General features: G+C 40.0%; 1 protein-coding gene across 5 annotated transcripts in view; it reads left to right on the forward strand.

Annotated features, from left to right (window-relative positions):
• The window catches only part of LOC122553033 (pleckstrin homology domain-containing family G member 1-like), a 222,404-nt gene that overhangs the window by 126,474 nt on the left and 69,316 nt on the right, over positions 1–26,614 (forward strand). For 3 of the 5 annotated variants that reach the window (XM_043696473.2, XM_087991576.1, XM_087991577.1), the window contains one exon: positions 24,130–24,680. In XM_043696473.2, the coding sequence (XP_043552408.2) occupies positions 24,130–24,680 (551 nt within the window). Of the gene's footprint in view, positions 1–16,342; positions 16,490–20,625; positions 20,989–24,129; positions 24,681–26,614 lie in introns of those variants that run through there. The other 2 variants (XM_043696475.2, XM_043696477.2) reach the window with 2 other exon arrangements.

Here is a 26,614-nt window from a genome sequence, read left to right on the forward strand (position 1 = left end):
TCGAGGAGCTATGAACCTGCACTCCAAGGTCTTTGTTCAGCAACACTCCCTCTGACCTTACCATTTGTGTATAAGTCCTGCTAAGATTTGCTTTCCCAAAATGCAGCACTTCTCATTTATCTGAATTAAACTCCATTAGCCCATCTGGTCCAGATCATATTGTAATCTGAGGTAACCCTCATCGCTGTCCACTACACCACCAATTTTGGTGTCATCTGCAAACTTACTAACTGTACCTCTTATGCTCGCATCCAAATCATTTATGTAAATTGCAAGAAGGACCCAGCATTGATCCTTGTGGCAATCCACTGGTCACAGACCTCCAGTCTGAAAAACAACCCTCCCACCACCACCCTCTGTCTTCTACTTTTGAGCCAGTTCTGTATCCAAATGGCTAGTTCTCCCTGTATTCCGTGAGATCTAACCTTGCTAACCAGTCTCCCATGGAAAACCTTGTGGAACGCCTTACTGAAGTCCACATCTACACAGCTGTCCTCATCAATCCTCTCTGTTACTACTTCAAAAAACTCAATCAAGTTTGAGACATGATTTCCCACGCACAAAGCCATGTTGACTGTCCCTAATCAGTCCTTGCCTTTCCAAATACGTGTACATCCTGTCCCTCAGGATTCCCTCCAACAACTTGCCCACCACCGAGGCCAGACTCACTGGTCTATAGTTCTCTGGCTTGTCCTTACCACCCTTCTTATACAGTGGCACCATGTTAGCCAACCGCCAATCCTCCGGCACCTCACCTGTGACTATCGACGATACAAATATCTCAGCAAGAGGCCCAGCAATCACTTTTCTCTAGCTTCCCACAGAGTTCTAGGGTACACCTGATCAAGTCCTGGGGATTTACCCATTTCTAGACATCCAGCACTTCCTCCTCTGTAATCTGGACATTTTGCAAGATGTCACCATCTATTTCCCTACAGTCTATATCTTCCATATCCTTTTCCACAGTAAATAATAATGCAAAATATTCATTTAGTATCTCCCCCATTTTCTGCGGCTCCACACAAAGGCTGCCTAGCTGATCTTTGAGGGGCCCTATTCTCTTCCCTAGTTACCCATTTATCCTTAATGTATTTGTAAAGACCCTTTGGATTCTCCTTAATTTTATTTGCCAAAGCTATCTCATGTCCCCTTTTTTTTTTTTTGCATCCTGATTTTTCTCTCAAGTATACTCCTACTTTCTTTATACTCGAAGGATTCACTCAATCTATCCTGTCTATACCTTACATATGCTGCTTTCTTTCTTAAGCAAACCTTCAATTTCTTTAGTCATCCAGCATTCCCTATACCTACCAGCCTTTCCTTTCACCCTGACAGGAATATACTTTCTCTGGTCTCTCATTATCTCATTTCTGAAGGCTTCCCATTTTCCAACTGTCCCTATACCTGCGAACATCTGCCTCCAATCAGCTTTCAAAATTTCCTGATGAAGGGCTTTTGCCCGAAACGTCGATTTTGCTGAAGCTCCTCGATGCTGCCTGAATTGCTGTGCTCTTCCAGCACCATTGATCCAGAATCTGGTTTCCAGCATCTGCAGTCATTGTTTTTACCTTCAAAATTTCTTGCCTACTACTATCAAAATTGGCTTTCCTCCAATTTAGAACTTCAGCTTTTAGATCTGGTCTATCCTTTTCCATCACTATTTTAAAACGAATAGAATTATGGTCGCTGGCCCCAAAGTGCTCCCCCACTGACACCTGAGTCACCTACTCTTGTGAAATAAGGCAGGGCAGGTCAAGTTTTGCACCTTCTCTAGTAGGTCCATCCACACACTGAATCAGAAAATTGTCTGTGCACACTTAACAAATTCCTCTCCATCTAAACACTTAGATTGGGACTGCCATAGTGTTATGTTTGGAAAGTTAAAATTCCCTACCATAACCACCCTATTATTCTTACAGATAGCCAAGATCTCCTTACAAGTTTGTTTTGCAATTTCCCTCTTACTATTAGGGGGTCTATAATACAATCCCAATAAGGTAATCATCCCTTTTCCTATTTCTCAGTTCCACCCAAATATGTTTTCCTGGATGTATTTCCAGGAATCTCCTCTCTCAGCACAGCTGTAATGCTATTCCTTATCAAAAATCCCACTCCTCCTCTTGCCTTCCTTTCTATCCTTCCTGTAGCATTTGTATCCTTAACACATGGATATGACCCCTGAAAGTTGTTTTTTTTTCCTCCTCCAAACAGTTGTTACATGAGGATATGTATCAGAAGAATTGTTATGACAGCAAGTCTGCAGGTGTTGTTGTAGTTCTGCCAGGCTGTGGTTTGGATATTGAGACATCTTAATGTGGTATAGTCTTCCTGAAAGTGGTGCGAGGAGCTCTGAGTGAAAAGTTGGAAATAATGTTTGTCATGCAAAGTACTTTGGGCTAGAATTTTCTTGCAAGCTAATGGTAAATTAAATTTGTATGTTTTTTTTAAAGGCACTCAGCAACTTATACTAAGAAAGATGCCTCTTAAGTTGCAAATTGCCACAAGTTCCTGATGATTGAGGTGGGACCTTGCTGTCAGCCTGCCCGAGTGTTTCAGTAAATTGCTGCATTTGTAATACTACTATGAATTAAGCTGTTATCGTGAATTATTCCACTTTTTTTTAAATGAAGAAATGTGTCCAGCACCAGGGACCAGGTTTGATTCCTGCCTCAGTCAACTGTCTGTGGCGTTTGCATGTTCTCCCCGTGCCTGCGTGGGTTTCCTCCAGGTGCTCCGGTTTCCTCCCACAATGTGCAGGTCAGGCGAATTGACAATGCTAAATTGCCCATCGCGTTGGGTGCATTCGTCAGGAGTAAATGTAGGGTAGGGGAATGGGTCTGGATGGGTTACTCTTCGAAGGGTCAGTGTGGACTTGTTGGGCCGAAGGGCCTGTTTCCATACTGTAGGCAACCTAATCTAATCTAAAAAAATGTGTGGCTCTGCATTACCACCCAATCTTTCCAGTCTCGAAAGGAAAAAGTATATTGTGGCATCTCTGCAATGAATTATCATTGGTGATTTGTACTTTTTCATTTCCTTCAACTTTTACATTCCCCGCCATACTGCCCCTTTGTTTTCTATTCACTTTAATTTCTTTTCAATGGGCGTTGCTCCTTTCTAATCTTTTTTAATACCAAGAGTGTGACTCATTTGGTAGCATGTGCCTCTGAGTCACAAGGTTGTTTGTTCTAGCCCCTCTTCTCAAAATTTGAGGCCTGAAGGGCTGTGCTGGATTTGGATGACGTATTAAACTGAGATCTGACTCGCCTTTTCAGGTAAATGCAAGATATCTTGGCACTATTTAGAACAGGAGGGGAATTTTCCTGTGTCCTGGCCAATGTTTATTCCTCCATCAATATCACTAAAACTGATTTCTTCTATAAAATTTGACAATGAGTTTTTTGTTTGTGGAAGTTTGCTATGTGCAAATTTGGCTGCTACATCTCCTACGTTAGTGGTTGCAGATCAAAATGGTTGTGAAGTGTTATTTAAATGCAAGACATTTTTCTTAAATCCCTTTTGATTGAGGCATTACTCTTGGTCTCCCTGTTCATCAAGTCCTGGATGCACTGTTGGCTTCTTGTGCAAAGTTAATTGAAGCTGAATGATGACCAAAAACAATCCAACTTGTGACACACACACCATGAGATTTTTTTTTCCCCTTTTCAGTAAATTTTGGTGCTTTTAAAACAATTTTCTGTGACATTGTGTGGTTTTGGTAAACTTTGCTTGTTTGTTTATGACCTTCTTTGTTAAATCAAAATATTGTCAAAAATATTGTTGCATTTCAGCTGTTGATCATTAGGGAGAGTATCTGGCCTCTCTTCTCTCCTTTCCAATTTAAGGCCTTGGAATTCTTAAATTGAATTGAATTGAAATTTGGAAGTATTCAGGGCTCCTGTTTTCCCTACAAGAATTGACCCGTAGAGCTTTAGCTTGTATTGCACTGAAGAACTGTGATATGACAGAAGGGGGGGTCAGACATCTGTTTATCAAGTTGGAACTTCAAAGAGGTTTTTTAACTATCTATGTATTTTATGTTCCAGAACTCATTGGATTTATTTCCTGATGTGGTTTGTGGGGAAGGGTGGGGGTGTGGGTGAGAGAGCAAATATTTTGAAATGGATGTCTTCCTGTTTTCATGATCTTGAGTCTGAGCTTGTACATTCTGATTTGGAATAGTATGGACAGTTAGAATTGAAAGTATAGAAAGATGAGCTGGACAGATATAGTGCAAATGATAAAATCAAGGGTGACGAAGGAAGTTTGATTCAAATCTGACTGTATTAAGGAACTTCATGATCTTGTAATTTAGAGGAAATTGCAAATAAATGAATCTCTGGACTGGATCCCCTCAAGTAATGAAAGATGTGATGTTTTTAAACTTTTTCAGATGATTTGCTCCAGAGAAAGTTTGACCAAATGGTGGTTGAACTAACCTGTTGTTTTTAGAGACTTTTAGACAGTGAAGCAAACTAAAAGAACTTGTATTTAGTCAGGCCTAGTTTTTGCAGGGATCCTGTCTCACTGATATTACCGACCCTGTTGTGTCCTGGGAACTGATATGTATATGTCACCTGAGAACCTTTTTTGTTTTGCTTCCATATTAAGGAAGAATGTTCTAAGATCCCTCTTTCTCCTGGACAGTTGCAAAAGAAAATGCACAGGACCTGATAATGGATGGTCATTCCACAACCCCTTTGTGTCTGGCCTAATCTTTTACTCTCTCGCTGTGGTGTCTTTCTTTATCACCTGAAGTTATGATGGGTACTCCAAAAACCTTTTCTTACAATCGCATTCTGCGTATTGTACTTTGAATCCCCTCAGCCTCGAACTGTGGTATTCTTTTCTATCTTGGTCTATGCTACTTCAATCTTTTTGCCTTTTTATGCAAGAAGCTTGTTGTAATCTTATTTTCTAATCTATCTTGTTAATTTAATATATCTTGCAGTATAGGATTCAGTCCTACATTTAGTGTCTCAAGAAGCAATGCAGTTAATTGGGTCACTTGTCTCACTGGCTTGCAAGTTTTATATTCTGTGATACTGTAACCTTGTAGTTAGGTTGTTATAACCAAGTTATGAAGAATGCTATTGGAATCAACTTTTAACTTTGTTTCTCTCTCCACAGATACCGTCAGACCTGCTGAGTTTCTCTAGCACTTTGTTTTTATTTCAGCATTCACAGTACTTTGCACTTGCTTGTAACAGCCGGTTTCAATGCGCAAGAAACATGTTTTAATGTTTTGAAAACTGATTGCGATGCTTAAAACTCAAAATTAGTATTGAAGTTCCATCTTTGATTTAGAAAGAAATAATAGTTTCTGTCATGCCTTGCTCTGCCTCTATTTATGAGGTCCTATTTGAAATGTAGTCACAGTTACAATGCAGACAGTCAATTTGCACAACAATTTTACAGAAAATGATGGTGACCAAGTGACCTGTTTATAGGTGTTGGTTAAGGGAAAAATTATTGGCTAGAACACTAAAGATGATCATTCCTGTTCTTCTTTGAAATGGTGCCATGGGATTCTTTTTGATATCTGTCCTCTGGTTTCATGTCTTGTATCACTGACACTTCAGCACTGCCTCAGTTTTGCACTATTACCTTCAATTAAGTCCTCGTTTTTAAAAATGGAACTCAAACATCCAAAGTTTTTGAGTTGAGAACATTGCCAACTGAACCACAGTTCGTCTCTGTTCATTTCAATCTCTAGCCTCCTGTGTATTCCCTGATGGTCTGCATCCCACTAGTATCAGCTGTGCCTTCAACCACTCAGATCCTTCTTTTTACCTTTTAAGTCTTTCTACATCCTTTTTTTTCCCCCAAAACAAAGTTTCAAAATCCACTTTTCTGACCAACACTTTGTCATCTTTCCTTTTGATTCAGTTTCCTTTTCATTTGTCCCTCTGTAACGCCAGTAATTATCTGCCCCCACCTTTCTTGGACTCTAACTGGTACAAAGTTCAAACTTGCATAAAGTTGATTTGCAATCTGATAGCCCCAAAGGTACAATTACCAAATGATTGTTGTGCTTATTGTGACCCATAAGGCTGCTTAGCATTCAGTCTGTGGAATTTCAACATTTCATGGGAACAAAGGAAATAGCAGTTTTGATATTTCAGATATTGGGCATGATGTGAATGCCCTGAAAAGTATTGATGTCTGTTTTAGTTGGAGTACATATTGTTGTTTTTAGATGTTGACCATGAGTTGGTGGATACTACTAGAGTTCAAGTGGTTAGTTTGTGGGGAAGATGTAGGAACGTGGATATGAGGAATGTTGAATCAATTGAATGGCAGAGCAGGCATGAAATGAATGGCCTATTCCTATAACTATTGCTATGGTCTTCAAGCCTTGTGCCCAATCACTAATGCACCACTTCCTTTAGTATCAGATTGAACTGTCAGAGGTATCCCTTGTGTATAAGAGGAAAGAAGGGAGATCTCCCAAACTCAGTTGGAGAGTGCCAATTCACAAAGGATGAGAATAGACTTGACCACTCAAGTATCAATTCAAACCTGGACCAGTTACATTGCAAGCCATAGGAATAGTTGCACCATGGAGCCTTGAACAACAAAATGCTGCATTTTGCAAAGGAAGAAACTAGCAGACTACAGGAAGGTTGGAAAACAAATGAAACCTTACAAATCAGCACCCTTCTCAATCCCAAATTCAAAAATGATCTATGACAAACTATGTATTACTTGAAGTGTAGCCTCTGGTGTGCTATAGGAAATCCAAGCTGATTGTTTAATGACCTTGTTAAATGCCAATGATGTTTTCATTGTCCACCTAAGAAATTGCATGACAATCACACTCATTAGCATTGATTGCTGACAATCATGACCAGATCATCTGTTAATGATATTTGCTCCTCCCTCAACATTTGCCCAGGTGACTGGGGTGAACTCTCTTACCGTTCTTGATGGAGTGCCTCTTATGGTGCCTTTATAAGGCATGCCTAAAAGTGCAGAGGACCGTAGTTAGAATTATCTCATAGAAACTTATAAAATTCTAACAACAGAACTAGACAAGGTAAGCACAGGAAGGTTGTTTTTGATGACCTGGTGGCTCAGTGGTTAGCTGCCTCACAATGCAAGGCATGGGTTTGATTCCAGCCTTGGGTGACTCTGGGCTTCAGCCAAGTGCTCCAGTTCTTCCCACAGCCCAAAGATGTGCAGACTGGATGGATTGGCCAAGCTCAATTGCCAATTGTGTCCCGGGATGTGCAGGCTAGGTGGACTAGCCATGGGAAATGCAAGATTATGGAGATAGGATTGGGGGCTGGGTCTGCGCTTGATGCTGTGTTGATGCACATTCGATGGGCCAAATGGCCTCTTCCTGCACTGTACGGATTCAATGACTGGGGAGTCCAGAACCAAGGGTTCGCAGTCTAAGGATACAGTGTTAGCTGAGTTGAGAAGAAATTTCTTAATCCTGTGAAATTCTCAGCCACAAAGCAGTTGAGGCCAAAACATTGAATGTTTTCAAGAAGGATATAAATGTAGGTCTTGGGGCTAAAGGGATCAGAGTATGGACAGAAAGTAGGAACAAGGCACTCAGATGATCAGCTGTGATCATACTGAATCAGGCTCAAAGGGCAGAATAGCCTACTGCTATTCCTTTTTTATGCTTCAATATTAACATTGCATCTTGAGTGATGGCACATCTGAGTGTAGCATTCTTTCTGTAGCGAATTAAGGGTTTAAATCTACTCAAATATAGATTTCAAGAAACTGAACAAAACAAACTCCATTGTTATTGTGCTTCTGTGTTCATCTATGTTATAAAATAGAAATCAGTCCAAAAAGTGGTAATTGTAATAATCAAGATCATACCTTTTTTCCTGAGTGCTCTCATTAAAGAGTACCCATTTTTAGTTTGGTATGTTATATTTTGGTTATCTTTTCAAAATAGATTACTGTTTGTTTAATGTTGTTTTTGTTGCTGTCTGCCCTCACTATTAGATTCAAGATCCATTGATGTCATTTCAAGGAAAGTGGGGTTTGTTTTGGTGAACTGGCCCAATACTTGTCCTTCAGTCAGTTTTACTGAGAGATTTTCTGGTCATTTATCACATCATTTATGATGTTTTGCTCTATCCAAAATTACTGTGTTTCCAACATTGCAGTTGTGACCATACGTGGCCAATTTTTTTAAAAGAAGTGTATGTTGAAATTTCAAAATGGTAAAAGTATAAATAGATAAAAAGTACTGTTTATTGGCAAAGATCTTGTGAATGAAGATGTTGCTTTTGGCTGTAGTTATACTTGTCTAATATCTGTAATGTCACTTCAAAAGATGTACACATCAAATCTTGTTGGCATTCTCCAGAGTAGTTGTTGCTTTCCTAGGTTTGTGTGCACAAATCTAAACTTCTCTCCCATTCCATTTGATAAGACTGATTTGATTGCTTATCATTTAATCATATAACTGCTGTAGTCTCCAAACTCTCCTGAATGAATCTGTATTAGCTAATTACATGCTCACTACTATTCAGGTACATAATTATGTTGAAGAAAACCATGGTTTACTGCTATGATTTTACTCTTAAATGCAATCCTGTATTTTTCACGGCGTAACCAAAGTGCAGTTTTTTTTTTCATGCTTCAGTTCTCAAAAGACTTAAATTTCTATTCTGTTGGACTTCTTTTCAGGTCATTCCAATTGGTTGCAAAACATTTAAGTTTATTTTTGTTGCAGTTTAATTGTTATTTGGAAATGGAAAAATCAAATTGTGCACAACAAGGTGCTGCAAATAGCTACGTGATGGTGATCTGTTCAGGGCTGAAAATCCATGGATATCTCTGCTCTCTTTGTTTGAAATAATACCAGTATCCTGCTCCTAGAAATAGTTCAAGGAACAACTAATTGCAGCTGACTCACTGGGGCTTTGGCTGATGTCAGTTTGCCCCTAGACATATATAGTTCCTTTTGAATAAAAAAAATCACCTTGCTGATAACTAATAACCACAACTAGCTTTAACCAGTACTACAAAAATGAAGTGAAATATAGGAGTGTCTTCTTTATTACATTTTTAAAGGTGCTGGTAGACGTTTAAGCTGCTATTCATTTCTTTCAAGGCTGTTCAAATGTTCCATTTAGTTCTTGACTGATTTCTACCTTCACTCCTATTATTCACCTTTTATAACTAATATCCCTTACTTCAGTTTTGTTAAAAAGGTTGCTATTAGTGTCATCATCTATATCAATAGACAATAGGTGCAGGAGTAGGCCATTCGGCCCTTCGAGCCAGCACCACCATTCATTATGATCATGGCTGATCGTCCACAATCAGTATCCTGTTCCTGCCTTATCCCCATAGCCCTTGATCCCACTATCTCTAAGAACTCTATCATCTCTTTCTTGAAAGTATCCAGAGACTTGGACTCCACTGCCGTCAGAGCATTCCATACATCCACCACTCTCTGGGTGAGAGTATGGAGTTGAAGAGCAGAACAATTTTGGATCTCTGAAGGAATGTTTGGTGGTTCACAATGTTCCTGTAGCTGTGTCATTTGATTAATGCAAACTTTATCAGTTATTAACATGAAATAAATGTACCTTGCTAACTGAAACTTCTGATTTGGCCAGCAAGTTGTTTTCCTCTACTACGCCATATTAAGTGAGTCCTGCTTAATTTTAGTGTTCAAGTGCAGAGTCCCACATAAAAGATTAATACGTATAATTAATTGGGGTAGTGTATTGAGATGGATGGAAAATTGGTTAGCAAGCAAGGAATATTATTAATAATATTATTCAGAAGAGATCTGCCAGGATGTAGCTGTGAATGGAGGGTTTGAATTGCAAGGAATAGCTGAATAGGCTGGTACTTTACTCACTGGAGCATAGGAGGTTGAAGGGTGACCTTAGTTTTTAAAATCGGGTGTAGATGAGGTGTATGGCAGGTGACTTTTCCTTAGGGTGAGGGATTTCAAGACTAAGCATATTTTTAGGATGAGATGAAGATTTTAAATGCCATGAGGGGCAAACTTTTTTTAATGGTTCATGAGTGGAATGAACTTGTAGAGGAAGTGGTGGATGCAGGTGCAGTTACAATGTTTAAAAGACATTTGAATAGGTACACGAATAAATATTTGGAGGGATATGGGCCAAGTGCAGGTAGAGGGGGGACTAGTTTTAGTTTGGAATTATGGTTGGCATGGATTTGTTGGACCGAAGGGTTTGTTTCTGTGCTAAATGACTCTTGAGTATTCCCTATACTTGGAAATGCCAGCAACCCTCACTGTAAGACAAAGCTCCAACAATGTTGGAGCTGACACATCCCCATGAAACAAAAATATATCAGTCTTAGTCTTAACTTTCAGTTGGTTTTGCAGCATCCACAACTTGTTTAATGAATCTATATTTTCACTGTGTGGGAACATGCCTTTTTCTGACTTCAAGATAATTGCATAAATATTTACTTTTTGGTGATTTAAATTTGTAATTGTGTACGTTAACTTTTATCATCTTGATCTTGTGTGGTCACAGAAGCTCCCCACCTTTAAAAGAAACTTTTATATTTTGTGAAAAGTGGGCAAGTCCCAAGGGACTTCAGCTATCAAGTATAAATAGTAGCTGGAAGTCACTCAGATAAAATGGTAATAAGTCACCCTGTCTTTGATCATGGAGTTTCTGCAGACGTGAGGTGATGCAGTAAACCTCTTGAGTTCCTTCCTTTTTCAATCTTCTGTTACCGTCTAGCTGGCCACACTAGTGACTGGTCATGATGTTCACAATGCCTGCTTAAACAAAAACGTCACCTTTCAGGCCTCATTTTCTCTCCCTGCAGTAAAGTAACCCCCCTTTACTGCATTGAGAAACAAGAAGCATTGTCTGCAGTGACAGGTTAAACTAGTCCCCTAGGCAGCTCTCTGCTGACTCATGTTTAGGAGTCATAATTTGGTTATTATTTTGTGATCCTGGTCCAATACTTTGAAATACTGAATGTTTGTTCTTTTTTTTTCTCCTATCTGATTGTTGTCTTGAGTGGAAATTTCTCTCCCTCACACGGCGTGAGTCATGGTGCATATGGTGACAAAATGGTGAGAATGGAAAAATTCTGGATGTGGATGAATAGCTGAGGTCTTTTCTTTGCCCCCAAAGTAGGGGAGTTCAAAACTAGAGAGCATAGGTTTACTGTGAGAGGGGAAGGATTTAAAAGGGACCTAAGGGGCAACTTTTTCCATGCAGAGGGTGATGCATGTATGGAATGTGCTGCGAGAGGAGGCTGGTACAATTACAACATTAAAAAAGGCATCTGGATGGGTATATGAATAGGAAGGGTTTAGAGGGGTATGGGCCAAATGCTGGCAAATGGGATCAGGTTAATTTAGGATATCTGGTCAGCATGGATGAGTTAGACCAAAGGGCCTGTTTCCATGCTGCACAACTCTGACTTTGACCTTCATTTTAAAAATGTTCTTTTTCTCTTGAATAGTGACATCAGGATCTTGGCCTTGAATGGTGGCTACTTTATTTCATGTATTTGCACATCATTAAAATCCCAACAACCATTGTTTACATCCCAATAGCAATTCTCTTGGCCTCCTTTTTAAAAAGAAAACTAGATGTAAGTTCCCAAAGGTCAAGACTGGTATTTTCAGATCACCAAGTATCTGTCCTGGCCATCCTGACACTGCTGTTAATGTACAACACTCCTCCATGCTCTAAGGTTCATCATCCTCCTTGACCTTTCAGCCACGTGACTCCACATCAGGCAACCACATTATGATGTTTACTATTGGAACATCTCAGCCATGGCTTCAGTTCTTGAATGTTACTTTGGAGCTGTTGAATGCCTAGGACGTGCAAGATTTTGCCAGTCACTTTTTGTGTGCAGGGACAGCCGTGAATTTCTTGGGTCTACACAGTATGCTTTAGTGCTGACATAGACATTCATCCAAGAGCTCTTAGCTTGCTTTCTTGTTCCTCATTGAGTTACAGGCTGCAAGCCTTTGTATGGATTTTATTGCTTTCTTTTTAATAATGCTTTGGGTCTTGAGTGCTCAGTTGCAGGCACCTCTGCAGTTTGCTTCTCCGAGCTAAAAAGCCAATCGGCTTGTGACCGGTGGAATGAGACACCAAAGAGTCAATGTGTCAGTCAGACAGTATGGCACTTTGAATTAAATGTAGCAGTGCTACAGCAGCTTATGTGGCAAACATGCTACATGAGTTTGAAGCAAGTGATTTTTGAAAGTTAATGGGGAAGGAGCCCTTGAAATGAAAGGGGACTATCATAGATAGTTGAGGGCCTCATTTGATTACACAATGGTTGGTCCTCCTATCTGAATTACAGATTGGTCAGTTGGGGGCTGCCATGTACCAAAAGGATTAGTCATTTGGGAGGATGATGGTGAGAGGCGTTGAATGGACATCGTACATATACTTATGAGAGCTGTAGTCCATCAGCCTTGTAACCTGTCCAGTAGTAAAGTGATGGGTACTGGCCTTTTTGGAGTGTGAGAAAGAAGAGAGGAGGTAGTGGCATTTACCCTTGAACATTAGTCAGCAGTGCTGCAAGGTCAAATGATCTATCTATATATTTAGACTCTGCATGGGTCAGTGCTGAATTATTTCTGACTAGGCTGGCTGGTCTGTTGGCATGCTGGTAGTGGTGTATATTTAATTCTGTCTTCCCATCTTTGCCTCTAGCTTTGGTCATGCAAACTTTTATTAATATAGAAACATTTAGCAAACTGCAGGAAAATGATATTAATTTGGGTAGAAACAGGGAATTAAACGCTGAAGAATTCTCTTGACAACTGGAGCTGTCTGAGAAATGGGAGGCCTTCATTCAATCTTATCAGTTGGTTGTGATATTTATTTCTGCAACTTTTTTGGTATTCAGTTTGGAGATATGATCATGGTTGGTGAAGCTGATTCTTGTGGCTTGGCAAGTCGTAGTGGAGGATATATGTCTGCTGATTTGGTGGAGGACTGCTTTCAGAAACTAGATAGTTTCTATCTAGCCCATTCCCCTCCTGCCATCAGGCAATAAGTGGTTATAATATCTAGAATCTGTGCATCAGAAATCACACTTTTCATTGTGTGGGTTTTACACAGCATGCACAAGCCAAGAGCCAAAGCACAACATGGAAAGAACATGTCCACATTATCGTCCTGCATGCCCTACTGAATTTATTGTTGACTATCTTCTATTTATGAATTTAAAAATAACACAAGACCAGGTCATAGTCCAAAAGGTTTATTTGGAAGCACTAGCTTTCAAAGTGTGTTTCTTCTTCAGATGATTGACCACCTGATGAAGAAGCAGCGCTTCGAAAGCTAGTGCTACCAAATAAACCTGTTGGACTATAACCTGGTGTTGAAAAATGTGTTGCTGGAAAAGCGCAGCAGGTCAGGCAGCATCCAAGGAGCAGGAGAATCGACGTTAAGGGCTCATGCCCGAAATGTCGATTCTCCTGCTGCTTGGATGCTGCCTGACCTGCTGCGCTTTTCCAGCAACACATTTTTCAGCTCTGATCTCCAGCATCTGCAGTCCTCATTTTCTCCTAAAAACCTGGTGTGTGTTTTAACTTTGTCCACCCCCAGTCCAACACCAGTTCCTCCAAATCATGATTTCTATTTAGGAATCTTAGTTTTGGACTTTGCTATAAGTGAAAACATCTTTCCCTATAATCATCCTCTAATTGTAAAGATGATTACCCAGCTTGTTTTGATTTTTAATTCACATGCATGTCCCCCCTAGCTGTTTTCTTTGGTTAATTTTACTTTCATGAAAAGACAATACATTTTAGTTGTGGCCTGTTTTTCCTATTGGTTCATATTCCATAAAACTTCATTTCACCATGATCTGACTTTAACTGTACATTTTTAAACATTGGGCAGATGGAAATGGGGTCTGCTGGAGAGGGAGGTATGATGGTGTTTTATTTTTAACATCTCTCATTTAAAAATTTCTTTTACTGACCCAGATAAAAGGAGCAATGAAAATGTTCCAGCAAATTCATTCATTCCCTGTTCATTTTGATAAATGGTCAAATGTGACAGCATGACACATTTGAAGACGGTGGATGGGGCGGGGGTGGGGGGGTGACCACAAAATAAGAGTGCCTAACAGCAGATGTTTCAGATGCTCGGGAATACTGTGAAAACTTCTTGTGAAAGTCTTTTCTCATTTCCTTGACACACAATCACTACTTCCACTTTTCTTTTGCTCGCTAGCTCACACTCCCAATAGTACTTTGTCCTTGTTTCCACATCCATTTTTTAAGACGTTTCAAACTTCTAACTGGAACACAGTCCACAAATGAATATACAGAATCCAAACAGATTTGATTCAGGGTTAAAGGTAAGAGAAACTTGCACCTCTGATTTTATTTTAGTCCTGACTTAATGGCATTTGCTCACTTTTAACTTGTAATTTCTTTACATCTTTGGATTGATCTTGTCCACTTGATCAGTGGAATCCAGCACCTTAACCATTTAAAATCCTTTTCCTTTCTCTCCACCTCTGTACCTACTTGCTTTATTTGGCTGTCCTTGCAGATAACCCATCCTTTCCCACCAAAGTACTCACTCTGTTTTTGTCGTCTTTTCCCTGCATATGCCTCCTTGCTTCTCTTCCCTCCCTGATTTCTCTTTCTATGCATGCTGTCAAATTTTTCTCCTCTCATTACTACTACCAGTCAACCTTCATTTCAATTTTCTTTGACTATTTTGTGGTTCTGCATATGTCACTTCACAAATCCAGTTGTTAGTACTTTGCAAATGTATAATCAGTAACAGCCAGTGTGTAGCAAAATTCTGAAAAGGAATGGTGGGTCTAAGTCTCATTCATTGTGGCTTGTGCATCTACAAATTTTTGTTTTAATCTATTCAACAAATCTTGAGGTCAGATAATTATTGCTTTTTGTATCCCCTGTGTGTTCATGACTGGGAGGTAGGAATCTGTTCTCTTCCCCTTTCTCATTATCTTTCCTTTTTTTTATCTTTCCCATCTGCCTCATTCAGTCCCACTGGTAGGAGTGAGTCTCATTGCCATTCCCACTTCTGAGTCAGAGTTTGAAAACTACTCCAGAGCTCCAGCTTTGACTTCTGCATTGACGTCTTAGCGTTGGCTCTAGAGTTCGCTCTCTTATTCTCTCACTCTGTTCCCTCTGGCAGGTTTACCTGTTCTGTGCTAGATATAACTGCTTGATAAGTTTTGTGGTATGATTGTAGGTAACCTCTAGGTCCCATCTTCCAATGCTTGAGAGCTATGGACAGTGTTGGTGAGTTGGCTCAGAATGAACTAACTGGGAAGTTGTCCCTTTCTCTGCAACAGTAATTTCATATCATCAACTCCAACAAGAAAAGATCCACTTTTCTGGAGTACCTTTCAAAACCTCAACACATCACAATGTTCCACAGCCAGTGAAATACATTTTGTATTCACTGTAATGATGAAAATGGTACACGATTTCCACATGGCATCACATATACAAAGATAAATAATCCAGTCAAACACTCGTGATGTTGATCGAGGCATAAATATTAATCAGAGTCTAGAGTGTGGTGCTGGAAAAGCACAGTAGGTCAAACAGCATCCGAGGAGCAGGAGAATCGATGTTTCAGGCATAAGCCCTTCATCAGGAATGGCTCATCAGGGCTTATTTCTGTGCTTTTTCAGCACCACACTCTCAACTCTGATGTCCAGCATCTGCAGTCCTCACTTTCTCTTAATAAATATTGATCAAAACATCAGGGAAATTAAAGACTTTGCGGCTCTTGCAAATGTTGCCATCGGATCTTTTATAGGCATTTAGAAGGGCTGGAAACTACTGTTTTGTTGTCTTGCCTAAAAATGGTACTTCCAGTCCAACACTCCTTCACTTCCACACTGGAGCATTTTGAATTGGACTGGACCAATTATTTCTGACTTGAACAAGAGCGCTAGTAATCGAGCCATGGCTAATAACTGAATAGTCAAGAATTGCAAATGAAGTAATAAATGTGGACACAGCTTTTTCTTTAACTCAATATCTGTAGAAAGTAGAAGAAATGGCAATGAGAAACATTTTTAGATGTTCAGGGCTCTTTAAATGCTCTTGTGGTGAATGTGTCCTGAATAGAAATGCTGCCCTGCAGTGCTGGCAAACTGCCACCTTGTGAAATCAGCAAAAAGTGGAGCCTCCTGTCTAAATTTTAATGTAGCTGATGGCTCATCTCGGCTGATCGTTAATCTTCTGACTGGTGCCAAGAGTTAGCTGCGGGTCAACTATGAGTGAGGACTGCATTCAGCACTGCTGCACATTGCGATGTGCACCTTTTCTGCACAGACTCAGATGAAGAAAACCCTCATTGGCTTGGGTTGATCAGTGTTACTGCACTGGGTGAGGAGATTCCATGAAGGGTTTTTGCTTTTCTGTTTTTCTTGGAGTGAAAATTGAAGATGTGCTAATGAACTGTAATCGCAAAGAAATCTTGAAGTCTAAGCAATGCAGACTTAAATCATTGCAGGGAGGCCAGCCCACTGGGTAAGTTGTCGTGCGTGTGTGTGTGTGTGTGTCTGTTTTGTGCTTTTTTTAATCATTTGTTTTGAGCAGATGAACATGATCTCTAATCTGATTTCCTTTTAAAGGTTTGCAGTGAGCTGTCAAGTGGCAGCAGCTGCCCTGAGCTTCCACCCACCCTGAATAATTGCCCCTTATTTTAGGGTTATTATCCAGCTGATGAATGGCTTGCTGCATGGCTGAATGTTTAAGAGGTATAATGCAAAGGAGCTGGATTATAGGAGGTTTGTTTTTTTTTTGTGAGACACATCCGTAATTTGAAGGAGCAATTTTTGTCTGGAGCATAATACAAAAAGCGGTACAAGCAGTCATTTAGGCATAAAGCCAGATAATCAGGGTTTATCTGAGAGCTGTTTACCTTGTAAGTATGAATGTGACCATCTAACTAGATGGCCTTCTTGACTTGGACTCTATTCTGGACTTTGTTTCTAGTTGTCAATTTTCCCCAATTGTAGATAGAAATCATCTTAACTGTTGAAGCCATGTTGTGATGCGACATTTCCATTAACCCAAATTTAACTTTCTTCCCTAATGGAGAACCTCTTTCCGCATTCCAGGCAAATCAAATGCTATGCTTCCATGGGGAAAGCGCTCAATATTTTCACGTGCTCTCTAATTTTCATTCTTTTTGGAGAAATTTTCTTTTGATTTATAAATTACTTTACTTTAATTCACATTGTTGAGGAAGTGCCCAGGTTACAAACCATTGGCTTATTGTAAAAATCACAACTTCCTGACTGAGGAAAGGGGGGGGGGGGGGGGCTGAGCAAGACGCTCACCCATGTTTATCTAGCTTGCAAACTGGATGGTTACAAGGATGGATCAAAGCAGAAAGTTACCAGTATTTAAGCATGCTCTCCCTCTAGTCTACTCTTTCACCCAATCTCAATCCTTTGTATCAGACACCACCGTGTGACTGCAGTATGTTCAGCTTTGCATCCCAAGTCTGGAAATTTGCTGCTCACTCTGTCAATGCATTTCAAGTCTGACTGACAATACCTGATTTCAATCTATGTTCATCTGTTCACTTACTGCTTATATGGTATCATCTGACACTCAGGACAAGTTACTTGAAGAAAACAGTACAAGGTTTCATCCTTAATTCGTGAACACTCTGTCCTATTGTAGTATTCAAGTGCCTTGACTAATCGGCTCCAGAACAGGTTTCTTGCAAAGGCATGCACTCTGTGTGAGAACTGCATTTTAAGGGGGTATGAACTTGAACCTTTAAAGACTGTTGGGAAAGCAGGCTATGTGAGGGTATTTCGCATCATACATTGTCAAAGATTAATTTAATGGGATTGGTCGTCATCTGTTTGACCAAGCCCTTTGTTAGCCTGTAAATACACTTTTTGGAAGGTGTATTTACGGGGTGCCATATCTGGCTCAGTGGGAAGCACTCTTGTCTCTGTATCAAAAATGTTTTGGATTCAAATCCCACTTTTGGAGACTTAAAATGTTCTAATAGAATTTTTATAGAAGTGACTCGACGGTTTGTGCTTCAATAATGTGAGGGATCGTCCAACTGATTTGTTAATATCCCTGATCACTATTAAATTTATGGCCTGGCTCTCCAAATTTGTTTGTGACACAGAGGGTCACCAGATCTCATTTAAAACCTCTGACTCCTTCAAGGGATTAAAATTCTTCACTTTTTTTCAATGGTTTGGTTTCAGAACTCTGTCACAAATCTCTGACTTGGATTGCCTGAATAACTGCTAACATCTCGGTAGTTCAATTCTTTTTCTTTCCTGAGACAGGAATTGCAGGGAGCTCTCAAACTACTCCCAAGCATCTAATTACTAACACAATTGTAGGTTTTATCAAACAGCTAGCTTCACCTTCTGCTGAATTTCTCCAATGTTTCTCAGTTACATTTCAAGCAAATACAACTTGTGGGCTTGCTTCATCCCACAATTCACTGTTGTGAGCTATCAAGGATTCCCACGGATTTATTTTCAGCCCAGCTTTTTCCAAGGCATGGAGTTGCCACTTCCCGCACCTCTCCTCAGCTTTAACTGCCTAAAATCTGTTAGTAGCAGCGCTTTGTTTCAGCATTCTCCCAGCTCCAACTGGAAGCAACTACTATTTCCCAGCAAACACACCGGATATATATTGAAACCAGTGAACCACCAATGCTTTGTGCTTTCCTTAACCTGACCTTTTGGGGTTTACTATCCCCAATTTCTAATAACTACTTCGATAAAAGTCAGCTTTACAACCTTTTCAGGGTTTACGGAATACTCTTTAAACTATTTTGGCTAATTTTCTATTCTGATTCTACCACTTTAGGGCAGTGTAGTAGACATGGTCTATATGGACTTCAGTAAGGCATTCGACAAAGTTTCCCATGGGAGACTGCTTAGCAAGGTTAGAGCTCGTGGAATACAGGGAGAAGTAGCCATTTGGATACAGAGCTGGCTCAAAGGTAGAAGACAGAGGGTGGTGGTGGAAGGTTGTTTTTCAGACTGGAGGCCTGTGACCAGTGGAGTGCCAAGGATCGGTGCAGAGCCCACTGCTTTTCGTCATTTATGTAAATGATTTGGATGCGAGCATAAGAGGTACAGTTAGTAAGTTTGCAGATGACACCAAAATTGGAAGTGGAGTGGACAGCAAAGCAGGTTACCTCTAATTGTAACAGGATCTTGATCAGATATGTGCCAATGGGCTGAGAAGGGGCATATGGAGTTTAATTCCGATAAATGCGAGGAACTGCATTTGGGAAAGCAAATTTTTTTTCCCTATTTGGTTCCATTATCTATATTCCAGGAAACTGCCAGCACAAACATTCTTTGAAACACCCCTTTTATACCATTTTTGCCAATTGGATTGCCTTAGTCCATGTGTAGATTAAAAGCCCCTATTAGTATAACATTGACATTGTGATAAGCACTTTACTCAACTGTCAGCAGGGCCTAAAAATTGCTGGTGGGAGCAGTTAACTGACTCTTGTTGTTCCCAATATCTATTATTACTGGCTTTATGTTTCATGATTATCTGATTCAAATTTTAATCACTAATGACCTTATTCTTGATTATTGGGGCTACCCCATCTCTTTGCCAATCTGTCTGTGTTTTTCTGAAAAGTGTACCTCTAAATTTATTGCCTAATCTTGGTCACTTTTTGAAGCTATGTCTTTGTAATGATGAATCTAAACACTTCCTATATGATCATGCTTTATAAATTCCTATCTTAGAAGTTATTTTGATCTGTGAGAAAGAGATCCCAGCATTCATAGTGGTAACAAAATCCCAATTAGAACTACAGGACCTACTATGTTGATGGAGGGTTTTCACATCTGCAGTGAATACTAGAACAACTATTTCCATAGCAGTAAGGTAATGCTTAAATTTCTCCATTTGCTCTTTTTTGGCTCCCTGGCTGTGGAGATGCAACTTAAAAAAAAATGTAATTGTTCATTATGGGCAATTGTGATTAGACATGGTTAATTCCATGGTCATCATTTGTCTGCATTCTGCTTTAGGAAGTCAGTCAGGTATTCCTCTCCTGATTGCAGATTGACAAGTGCCCAGGAACTATCTATTACCATTGTTAGTTCTGTGGAAAATATAGGCCATTAGTATCTTGGTCACACTGTAACATATTTGTTCGTTAGTGATTTAAAGTACCTATTTGGAGCTGTCCTTCAGATGACTTACAAATGTTACGAATTAGTATCCCCAGAAACCTGTTCGAGTGAAATTAATTCAGGCAGGGATCGAAACACAGTTCGAAATACCACTCTACCTCACCCTCCCCAAAAACTAAAGGGAACTGTTGAAGGGGAGAGGGCAAATATAAATATTCTCTCAGAACCCACTACCCTTAACCATGCGAATTGCACGCTCCTTGTTCTCCAGCATTGCAAGAAAAATACAGGACTTGAAATAATCCCCGTGTTCCCACTCACGAAACAAAAATATTCTGGTACGTAAGAGTTAAGTGTTTTTTTTAAAACCAAAAAAAATGAACACAACGCCATTCTTCCTGATTGAACCACAGGGGAGGGATGCCTCCTGATTAAATTCACTGCTTCCTTGGTAAGTACAGAGCTGAAAGCGTTTTCTCCTCCTATTGCACGCACAAAGCTGCGGAGGATCTGAAAAACTCCAGAACGTGACCCTCTGTTCCATCCCAAACAGCATCTGACTGCTGCAGCAATGTCGACCTATTCCTGTCACCACAGCAACGGCTGCATCACAACTTAAACCAGTCTGATGTCCTGCAGTCTGCTGAACAAAGACCCCAGATCCAATGGTGGGTTTTTTGTTCGGAAGCGGATCAGAGCAGGCTGCTGATTGGCGCTCACGCTTGATTGAAAGCATCATGTGGATTAAGCGAGAGAGAGGGAACTCTCCAGTGAACTGATGATCATTGTTGACTAAGATTTTATTTGCTTTTAAAAGTTGCAGTGCGTTTTTGAGGAGCACTGAGCCAGATTTCTGCAGAGCCTGGAGTCTGAGTGAGTATGCCAGTTTAATAACTGTGGTGACGAACCGTACTCACTGAAGTGATACCAGACATGCAGGCCTCCCAGCGATAGATGTCAAGGCAGAGAAGCTCAATAGTGAATGTACCTTATTGTTTTTTGTTTGCAATAGTTCTGTGGTTCAGTATGTCTCAACAAACTGAATTATATAATTTTGTATTGGAGGCCATTCAGTCCATCATCCTTGTTCCAATTCTTCAAAAGATCTATCCAATTGCATCCACTCCATGCTGCTCACTCTTCGTTGCCAGCAGAAGTTTTCCTCAAGATATCTATTCAGTCATCTTTTTTGTTCTATACAGATTTAAGACACTTTTTGCCCTTTCTGGAAGTGGATTCTAATTCATTTGTTTTAAAAAAATCCCAACTCCCCCGGCCAATTGTTTTACATCTATGACTCTCCTGTCCATGGATTTGCTTGCTCACTAATTGCCATAACATATTGTTAACTGTTTTGGCCCTCCTTGTTGCTTTAATAAATCATATATGGAAGTTTTCAAAATCTGAAAGAATAATGTTTCTGAAATCCTTGCTACTGGCTTTTAGTAAGCCTCCCTGTAACTTGTTTTCATCCGAGTGCAGTGAAAGTGAGGGGATTTCTGATCAGCTGAGTGCACTGCTAATAATTAGTGAGATGTCCTTGGGTAAGCTTTAAAGGTTGAAAAACTGAGCACTGCCTTCTCATTTTTAAGGGGAGAAAGCATATATGTAAGGGAAGGGCTCTTGTGCAGTGGTATCTTTGGAGTGGGAGGCCTGGGTTCAAGTCTTAACTTGCTCCAGAGATATGTAATATACCACTGAATAGGTTGAGAAAATACTTAGTGAGGCAGCAAGGATTCAGGTACTAATCTCCTCCCTCCTCCCAGAATGTTAGCATCGGAATCTATAACAATTACCGTTACTATTTAAAAACAGACATTTTTACCATACAAAAGTAACCAGTTTCTATGATGCTGTCTGATTAAACGAGCACATGCTTTTTGTAGGGAATTAACTATACTCTCTCCCTTGGCTAATTAGTCATATTTGTGCCTCTGAATCAGATGATTGTGGATTGAAATGCCACTCCATGTTTATTATAAAATTTTAGATCGGTACTCCAGTGCAGACTGCTGCTTTGTTGGAAGTGCGATGTCCCAGATGAGTCACTAAATAGAGTCCTATCTCCCCACTTGGGGCTGAAGATTTTATTTTGAAAAGAGCAACTGGAGTTCTCCCTGGCATTCTGGCCAGAGCTCATCCCTCAACCAAAATCTCAACTGAAAGATCATTATTGCATAGTTTTTGGGAGCTTGCTGTATGTAAATTGGCTGTCATATTTCCTTATTTCACAAAAGTGACTTCTGATATCCTAAAGTCATAAAAGATGGCAACAAAAATAAATCTTTAAGGTCGGAGTACAAATAAAGCCAAGGAGGGGGTGGGTAAGCCTTTGAGTTCTGAATGTTATCGATTGTATTGTTAGTCATTTGATCATAAAACTTTTATTGTGCAACTTGAACTTCTGAAGATCATTTAAGGGCAAGATGAAGTGCTTCTCTGCAATTCATGTAAACTATAAGAATCACATTTTTCGATCAGAAAATATCTGTGCAAGCTTTTGAAGTTGGTCCTCTACCTGATTTCTGCTGTACCTTCTATTCAGCTGGGACTGCACTGCAGTGTTGTGTTAGTGTCTGCATTGCGGGGCTCTTCAGTACACTCTGACACTGATAATGATCTGAAGAGTTTGAGAAATGAGACTGCTCATGCAGTCATATATTAATACAGCATGGAAACACATCTTTCGGTCTAACTCATCAAAGCCAACCAGATATCCCAATCTTACTTAGTTGCATTTGGTCCATATCCCCCTCAACCCTTCCTATTCACAAATCTATCCAGCTACCTTTAAATGTTGTAATAGTACCCACCACCATGCTTTGTGTGAAAAAATTACTCCTCCGGTCCTTTTTTTTTCTTAAATCTATCTCATCTAAAACCTATGCCTTCTAGTTTTGGACTTTCTTTTCTCTACCCTCCTGTCCTCTCTCCTCCTCCTTTCTTTCACCCCCCCCCCCCCCCCCCCCCCCAATGAAGAAAAATACCATAGCTATTCACTCTATCCATGGTCCTCATGATTTTATAAACCTGTATAAAGTAACCCCTCCGCCTCCAGGGGGGGAAAAATGCCCCAGCCTATATAGCCTCTCCCTATAAGTCAAAACCTCCAACCCTGACAACCTTGTTAATCTTTTCTGTACCCTCCCATCTTTCCTGAAGAAGGTGACCAAAATTGTTTGCCATGTTCTAAAAGTGGCCTCACCAATGTCAAACATTGCTCTAAATTGAAAAAGGTATTGTGGAATGATGTCATGTGTATGTCTAGTACAGTATGGACATGAATGGTAGTGATTTCAGAGCATTTCATGTTGAGTTCTTTTATTTTTGTTTGTCTCCCATTTCTGACATGGAGATTATATGGATCCTACTAGTTTTTAGTTGGAAATAAAAACTCAGCAGGTTTAGCATTATTGAGGTGACTAATAGGAAATGGAGCAAAATACTGAGGGATGACTACTTTATCTGGAGGAAAGAAGTCTATTATTTTGCACCCTGGCCAGCTCTTGCTGTCCCCATCTCACGGAGAAGCTCTGTTGCACTTGAATGGTTACAGAAAAGTGCAGGGCTGACTGATCACCATGTGGAGAATTGTAGATCTTGCAACAGAAAAGGCAGCCATTTGGTCCATCATACCCATGCTGCCTCTGAGATATCCAGTTAGTCTCTCTTTTTGCTTTTTGTTCATGGTACTCCAAACTCTTTTTTTTTTTTATCTGCAATTCTTGTCTGAGAGTGATTTTTGCTTTCACCAATCCGTAACGGAATCCCGACAATTTTCTTAACCACCTCTTCCCTGTTGTTTGCCCTGTCCAAAACCCTAATTTTACTGAAATGGTATAAAACTTTTGCACAAAGCACTGGAAAATCTATTTGTGACTCTTCAGTCCACGTTTTAAACTGTTAAAAGTTAGATTTTGCATGATTTAAATCTTTAAGTCTGTTTGACCGTTTTAAAGTGGGAAGTAACTTGACAACTCAAATGTTTCATTCTCTCTTGTTTTACTTTTACAGATGAGTACCATGTTCTTCCAGATGTCTTGCCACCTGTTCGAGAGTCTCTGTCCCGTAGAGCGACCTTGACTGCGCCTATTGGCTTCTTGCACACAGATAATAGACGGTATGGTGGAACGAGAAGCATGGATTCATCTGACCGCGATCGCCCAGTCAGCTATAGTTCCACATCTTCCTCTGCCTCCTCCAGGGATAGCCACTGCTCCTTGAGCAGTGGGATGACCCTGGTCTCCAACAGCCACTTAGGCCTTCCTGGCCAAGAGAAGGAAGCTGGGGCCATCCGGCTGGAGCTGATCCCAGCAGGGCACTTGGCTGGCACAGATGATTGTGCAAAGGTTAATTTGCCACATACGAATTCTGGAGAGCTGGATGTGAAAAGGCCCGGATTCATTGGAATCAAAAGAGTTGACTCCAGGGTGCCCCACAAGAATCGTGCAATGTCACCAGGAGCTGCATCTGCAAGCCCCAAGCTGCTTTACGTGGACAGAGTGGTGCAGGAAATTCTGGAGACTGAGCGGACCTATGTTGAAGATCTAAGGAGCATTGTGAAGGTACTACTCATCTGTTGGATCAAAGAGTTAATTTTGTCTTGTACTGATGAGTTCTGTTTTGGGCTTAGAAAATGCAGGCAGCAATTATTAGTTTATGTGGAATGTTGGTCTTATTTAAGAGATCTAGAATACAAATAGGTGTTAGTCGTATAAAGCTCTAATTTGACCATTGTAAAAAAAAAAGATGGTGAGGGTACTTGGAACAAAATACAAGGAGTGCTAATGGTAAATTTAGGAAAAGTAGAAGTGCAAATGATTAGGTGTGAAAATGAGGAGAAAAGAGGTCTGTTTTGCTTAGAGCAATGTGAACAAGACACAAGATTATGGCTTTTAGGGTGGTGGGGGAAATTATTGAACTCCATCCATTTTGTGTCCTAAAGGCTATAAAGTACCAAAGTGGAAAATAGTGGCATTCCTCCAGCTCATGTGGAGTTTTGTTGTAATACTGCAGTGGGCCCAGGACAGAAATGTTAACATTGAGGCAAGATGGTTCAGTTGAAATGGCAAGCAACTGGAAGATTTGGGTCATTATTACAGACCGTGGAGGGGTTCTACAAAGCAGACATTTACATAGTTTTGATGTTTCCTCATCAGAAGCCATTGATTTATTTTTGTAATAGAAATCTGTTGGGTCATTATTAGCAAATCAAGTCTGAATGGCTTTGGTGGTTCTCTTTAAGTTCTGGCTGAGGGAGACACCTTGTTTATTCTCTACTTTTTTTGTTCTGTTGGCTGGCTGGAATGTTCATACGTGCATGGAATGTTTACAGTCAGAGGTGGTGAGTTTGCTTTTGCTCGGATAGTTGCTAGAGATTATTGAAAGCCGCCAATGTGAACATAGATGATCAATAGCAGCCATTTTAAATCTGGCAGTGTAAATTTTAAAATTTGTTTTTTTAGTTTCACACTCACACTCTCTCTTTCCTGTCAATAGTTACCTTCTGTGAATCATATAAACTTAATTAAAACATGCTCAAATTATGAATTACATCATTTATGTAGCATCTTCAGAAACCATATTAATGATGCTACACTTAAAATACAGAACAAATTAGTTCTGTTTGACTTCTGTTGACTGGTATTGTATCAGATCAGTTGCTCAATTGTTGTTTAACCCTCATTTAAACTGTTCCAAATAGGCTGGATTTTGTACTGTTTTGCTTCGACAATATGAACAATCAAGGCAGTTATTTAATCTGCAGAATGTTATTGGAAATGTTGCTCACAAGATCTTGGAGGCTCCTAGCATTGATGGGAGGATGCTGAGGCTTTTCTCTCTTGACAGAGGGCACTTTTGCCTTGCACTCCAGTGTCTCCATTTTATATCTCCCTTTAGTTTCAATTGGTCTGATTAATGATGGGACCTATCCATTGTCTGAAAGAAAACTGGAATTACTTTTGGACCATTACCTCAAGTCAATCATGTTGAAAGACAGCATATGTTGAATGTACGGAGTGTGGGGACTTTAAAGTGTTAATTGAATATTCTCCATAATGAACAAAGAATTTGTGGTGCGGGGGAGGAATTGGTCTTTCAGGATGCTCTTTTTAAGATTGTAGACCATCAAGTTGTACAGTGTACAATGTGTGGCCATCAGTACATTGTACTTGTACCAGCCCTTTGTAAGAGCTTTCTTAGAAAAGGTCTGGAGAAAGATACTATTTAATTGTGTAACTACAGGAATTCCCTTTTTTGCTTTTAAATTTATGCCTAAAGATGCTTTAACCGTCCATTCAAGTAAGGAATTCCAGATCATACTGGTACTTGGGTCAATTAATTTGATATAGTTATTTCCTTCATGCATGAAAGTGGGATATAGGGGGCTTCTGAAATGAGCCATAGGCAAACTAATCCGCAATAAACCATGATGTAATACTGTATCATTGACTGACTGTTTCATGGTATGGTACAATTAAGTCTCTTATTTATCATT

The sequence above is a fragment of the Chiloscyllium plagiosum genome, unplaced genomic scaffold (assembly GCF_037043375.1).
Source record: "Chiloscyllium plagiosum isolate Xiang-an unplaced genomic scaffold, Cpla_swu_hap1 HiC_scaffold_10, whole genome shotgun sequence".
Lineage (NCBI taxonomy): Eukaryota > Metazoa > Chordata > Chondrichthyes > Orectolobiformes > Hemiscylliidae > Chiloscyllium > Chiloscyllium plagiosum.